This window comes from Propithecus coquereli, unplaced genomic scaffold (genome assembly GCF_000956105.1).
Source record: "Propithecus coquereli isolate 6110/MARCELLA unplaced genomic scaffold, Pcoq_1.0 Scaffold73, whole genome shotgun sequence".
Lineage (NCBI taxonomy): Eukaryota > Metazoa > Chordata > Mammalia > Primates > Indriidae > Propithecus > Propithecus coquereli.
Window position 1 is genome coordinate 441,922 of NW_012153396.1, and position 6,000 is coordinate 447,921.

General features: G+C 39.7%; 1 protein-coding gene across 3 annotated transcripts in view; it reads right to left on the bottom strand.

Moving 5' to 3' along the window:
- Positions 1-6,000, bottom strand: part of HPSE2 (heparanase 2 (inactive)) — a 621,208-nt gene that overhangs the window by 131,198 nt on the left and 484,010 nt on the right. For all 3 annotated transcript variants that reach the window (XM_012661668.1, XM_012661669.1, XM_012661671.1), the window contains one exon: positions 2,020-2,126. In XM_012661668.1, coding sequence (XP_012517122.1) covers positions 2,020-2,126 — 107 coding nt within the window. The remainder of the gene's footprint in view (positions 1-2,019; positions 2,127-6,000) is intronic.

Below are 6,000 nucleotides of genomic sequence, written 5' to 3' on the forward strand. Positions count from 1 at the left end.
AAATCTAAACAGCTGTGTCTGTGTTCTGCAAAGTGACTGAAGAGATCTATGGATGTTTGATGATCATGAAAAGGTAGGTCTCTGCTGCTTCCATGAAGGTCTCTGGTATTTCTCATTTCACATCATTCCCTGAAGGGCAGAATGTTTGCAAAAACACTTGGTGTAAGCGGGCTGTTTGCTGGGCCCTGCAGTGCAGTCCTTTGGTGGTGGCTGAGCAAAAGCTGTTCCTCTGCTGATTCCGAGGGGCCCCCACAGTACTGGCTGCCAACCTGTTTTCTCACCCTTGCAACAGGGCTCAGACCTGTGGGGAGTGTATTTTTGAAAGAAAACTCTCAGCAACATTATATCGAATGCTAACTCACTCCATTTCATTCATTGGAACCATGCTTGTTAGACAATTCTGTGCTACACAATGTTAGATGCTGAGGACACAGAAGATCAAGGTATCACCATGATTACACTGACATTATCTTCATCTATATTTGTCAGAATTCCATCTGTAAAGGGAGTCTACTTGACTTATCTGATTTGTCCTTCACAAATGTATTAAAGAAGCTGCCTTAACAGAGGGAAAGGGCTTCTGTATACTTAGGAACAGTTGTTAGTAGCAAAATACAAAGCTGAGGGCAAAGGTGTACAGTTCTTAGGAGAATATTGCTCAGCTAAAAAACCAAGGCCTCAGGACTGTACTGGACCAGGAACAAGTCACTTGGTTAGTAAGTGGTCCTGAGGGGTTTGTCCCTGCCACATGATAGTGCAGGCCAGTTAGAGGCCCTTATGCTTCTGGATTTAAAGTCATTCTTCAGATGATGGCAGTAGCCTTCAAACTCATTTTTCCATCCTTTCCAAACTCTTGTGCATACTATTACCAAAGCCAAAGTTTTAAAACACAGGTCAGATTGTCTCTCTCTCTTTTCCTCCTCCGAAATCTTCAATGGCTTTCTGTGAGTATAGAACAGGGCATCATTTGCTTTACCTGGTTTTCAAGATTTTCTGTGATTTGGTGGTAACCCCTCCCTAGTCTCAGCACTCATTACATCCCTGCAGATAACAAGGCTTTAGTCACATAATAATTCCTCTTTCCTCTGTGCCTTTGCTCAGAATGTTTCTTTGGCTTAGAATGTTCTTCCTTGCCATCACCACCACTCTCTACCCATAGAAATTAGAGTCATTCTTCTATGTCCCACTCAAATGCCACTTCCCCCATGAAGCCCTTTCTGATATTCCCAGCCAGAGAAATTCTTTATTCCATTGAATATCTACCAATGTCCTTTTGTAGACAGATCACGTAAGGCAGAAAGGGAGGTGGTCTACTGCAGCAGGAAAGAGGCTAAACTCTGGAGCAGACTGCCTGGGTTTGAGTCCAAGCTCTGCCATTAACTAAATGAGTGATCTTGGGTAAGTTACTTCAACTCTGTCTTTCAGTTTCCTCATCAGTAAAATGAGGATAATAATAGTATCTGTTTCACTGAGTTGTTATAAAAACAATAGCATCAATGTCACTGGTTGTCTAATTATTAAATACATAGCACTGCAGACAGTACTTGGCACATGTTAAGCACCATATATTTAAAAGTATTATTATTATGGCACTAATCTCCTACAGTTTTACAATGTAGTAATCACCTACAGTTCCTCCAATCATATGTTTCTGGAGGGCAAAAACCATGCCTTATTGTTACCTACCTCCCAGGACTACAGTGAGGGGAAAATGTATGTTGTTTGTACTATGTTTTAAACTGCAGATATTAAATAAAGCCCTTATTACTATTATCATTACTGTTGCTACTACTACTGTTATCTTTGCTCTGATGCCTGTGCCTGACATTTTAGTATCCAGAGAAGGCACCAATCACCATTTGTTGAATGGTTAAAGACCTACATAAATGCACGGATGAAGAACTTTCAATGGAAAACAAACCTCACACCTGCAATGGGTAGAATAATGAACAGTGTCAGAGTTTCACTGTCCCTTCTCTCCTGAAAATCCCTAGGGGTGAAATTGCAAGGGTTACTCACAAGAATCCTGCAGCATAGGAATCTGATAGATTGTTTGTGCCTCCAGCTGAGGTGGTCACCACACCTTCAAGCCAAATCTTCTTTCCTGGAGTGTATGTATTAACCACCTGTTCACACAACAAGAGCAGAAGGGGATAATGACATTTTAAAAGCTATTCCCAAATGAGAAGCAACACACGTTCCCTTAAGGACGCTTTTCTGATTCCCTGCTACCAGGTGGCCATGATTTGCGCTTTTTTCGGGAAAATGCACCCAGTACAGTGAGTTGGCACACACATACCAAAAAGTATTAACATTGACACATGTCCACTTAAAGGAATTGTCATTTTTTTTCTCTAAGTAAACCCAAGTGACAACGTGACAGAACAAGTGCATATTCTGGGACATAAGCTGACCGCAACACCCTTCCCTGGAAAATATAAATCACATCATGTTTCCATATTAACAAGTATAGAAAAGCAATTCTTTTCAGCACATTTTTATGGTACATCTACAATATGTACAATGTCCATACATCAAAAGTCATAAGTCACAAGAGAGAAGAGAGCGATGTTTGGGAGAGGTACTTTATAATTACCAGCACATGTATATTGGAACTAAATTTTGAAAATAATTGCAATAAGTACAAAAAGAAAAGCCACTGACCCACAGGTGCCAAGTCCCACAGAGGGAGCAACTACAGCTGTTTGTCTTCCAACCAGAGGCAAAGCTTCCTGTCAAAAGGTGGCCCCCTGAAGTTCTGAAATGGCACAGTCCCTGATGCACACAAACTATCCCGATCGTGGTGCAGATAATCTGGGAAGCACTCTGGCAGCATTTAGGGGTACCACTGTATGCTGAGTAGCCCCTGAAAGCAGAGCCTGAGTCAAACGCTTATCCACAAGTAGTTCCTTTGAGAAATAATAACAAGGAGCAGGAATGAGGAAATAGGGGACTGAAACAGGGAAGAAGGGAAAACCAACACAAGGATGTGCTTTCGAATTAGCAACAAATGCTGGCAACTTGTACTCATCTCACACGGATCTTGGTAAGAGCCTTATAAATTGTGTCTTAGAAATGTCCTCCAAAAAAATACAATGAGAAGCCCTTATGCTTGGCTTATATTCTCCAAAGGTCAAGAGTAGCCTTGGGACCATAAACCCCTTCCTCCTCCACCCCCATTTCGTGTGCAATCCTGAGTGCCGAGCAGGTTCCCTGAGTGTTCCACATCTCTGCCTCAGAGAATCCCAGAGCAGGAAATGAGAGGTGAGGTACTACCGCACTACTTTACCACCAGGCTGGTTGTAGCCTACGTATCTGGCCTAGCTCTGGTCTCTGCAACAATGGCTAGAGTAGGAGGTGGGACTGACAGGATGCCAGCTGTGCACAAAAGGGGCTGGAATAAAGAAAATAGTGTATTTAGGTCCTATGGCCCACCAATTCCTCTCCTAGACATACACACCAAAGCAACTCTTCCTTTGGTCTGTAAGGAAGCAAGTTTGGGAACATTCATTATGTCACTGTAGTGGGTGTCCATTGCTAGAGGAATGGAAAAATAAAATGTGGTGAATACATACTATAAAATATTATACAGTAGTTGGAACAGTAAATTCAATGTAAATCCAGTAACGTGAATAGGCTTTAAAGGTTTAGTAGTAAGTTTTTTTTAAAAAAAGGAATAGAATGAGATTTATGGCACAATATTAATTACCCATTCACACCTAACAACACTAAACACCCTATAAAGACACATGTATCTTAAGGACATATATCAAACACATAAGGAAGGCATGTGTAAGAGGGAGGTAAAAATTAAAACAAAAACAGGACCTTTCACGAACTGATGATAATAGTTTGCTGTGAGTTTAGGAGTATGATTTTAATTTAATTCTGAGGTCCCCCCAAAATGAAAAAAAAATGTGGCAAATCCCACGAGTATACATCAACAATCACATTCCTCTTTTCATTTTTACCTAGGTGCTGCTCTCTGCTCTCCCTCCCCTCATTCACTAGAGAATTTGCATTATTTTAAATCAGGGTTGGCAAAATTATTGACTCTTTTAGAAATCAAGTTGTAAAAAAAATTACACAGGTTTGAGATGAAAGTGAGGACTGTGATCAAGAATGGAAAAAAATCCTGAGAATTAATGGTGGAGGTCAAACTGGCTTGTTTTTAAAGATCAAACAAAAATTCACTTTTGTACACAGAAAGAGAAGAGTCATTTGAGGACACCACAAGGTAGTTCTCACACCCTTTTCAACACTGCTCAGAATGCCCAACTCAAGGGAAGCTGGAAATCATATAAACAAGAGAGCAAGAAAACATCTTGAATAGTCAAAAGACAGAGCTGTGTGGTGAAATTAAAGACTACATCCATGATTTCCCTTAAATATAGTGCTAGAAAAATATCCGTGCACATGATAAACTATGTGTTTCCTTTATGACTAACTAGAGCTGATTAATACATTTGTGTTTTTCTTTTTTGCCTTTGGCTTCCAGGATATTTGATATTTAGCATTTTGTTTTGTGCTCAAAGACAGATATTGAAGGCAGTTAGAGAAACGGGGTTTTGTTAAACAAAACAAAACAAAAATGTAAAAACTACAACACAGATGCACCTTGAAAATACTACGCTAAGTGAAAGAAGCCAGACACAAAAGGCCACGTATTACATGATTCCATTTATATGAAATGTCCAGAATAGGCAAGTGCATAGAGATAGAAAGTAGATGAGTGGTTTGCTAGGGTTGAAGGAGAAGAGGGAGTTTGGGAGTGGGGGGAATATGGGGAGTGACTACTAGTGAGTATGGGGTTTCTTTTGGGTGTGTGTTAAAATTAAATCATTGGGATGATTTCAAAATTCTGTGAATATACTAAAAAACCACTGAATTTTATACTTTCAAAGGGTGAATTTTATGGTATGTGAATTATAGCCCAGTAAATAAATACATGTGAAAGAACACATTAACAAAAGGAGAGGCAGAGTCTAAGTAGGCAAATAACCATAACATGGAAATAGGAATGTGCCCTGGAAATTCTGGGTTCTACCACAGGCTAGCTATGAGATTTTTACCAGTCATTATCTTGGACTTTAATTTCTTCACCGACATTTAAAGTCATAGATTTAGTGTAGATGAACTCTAAGTTCCCTCTAAATAAAATGCTAAAAGGTATTAGTATCTTATAATACTAATGCAGGTCCCCCTGGCTATCACTCCAAAGTATCTTTTATTATGGAAGTTAAAATTATAGAAACAACAAGTATGGGAGACCAAAAAAGTCTAGTACAGCTTAGAGCAGGTCATCTCAGAAACAAGTATCTGGGCTGGAGGAAAATAGAGCGGTATAAGAAGCCACAGAAGTAAATGAAATTGTCCAAGGAGAATATATAAAAATGAAGTTAGAAAAATTTTCATCCAAAAACATTAAGGCATTATCAAAATGCATTAGCTCATTCATTCAACAAATATTTATCGAGCACCTGGTATAAGCCAAGCAGAGTTCTAGAAGCAGGTCTACAGCAATGAAACAGAACAAGTCTCTGATCTTGTTGGTTTACATTTTAGTCAAGGGAAGGAGAGCAAAAATAAAAAAGTAAACAAATAAAAGAAATCTAGATAATAATAAGGGCTAGAAAGAAAATGAAACAGAGCAACACGCCATAAAGTGACTAGGCAGGAGAGGAAAGTCAACGCTATAAATAGTGGTCAAGGAAGGCTCCTCCGGAAGGTGGTAGCGGAGCTGAGTCCTGAGTGAAGAAGGAGCTAGCCGCTTACTGGATCTGGAGGAACAGCACAGTAAGAAGACCTGAGGTGGAAACAGGTCTGTTGTTTGCAGAACCAAAAGACCAAATGGAGTATAGTAAGTAAGGGAATGAAAGATTTCAAAACATGAGGTCGGAGAAGAAATAAGGGGTGTTTTTATTCTGCGTGTGATGGAAAGCTATTGGAGGGATTTAAGAAAATGATCTGATCTGACTTACCTAAAGATCACTGTAGCTG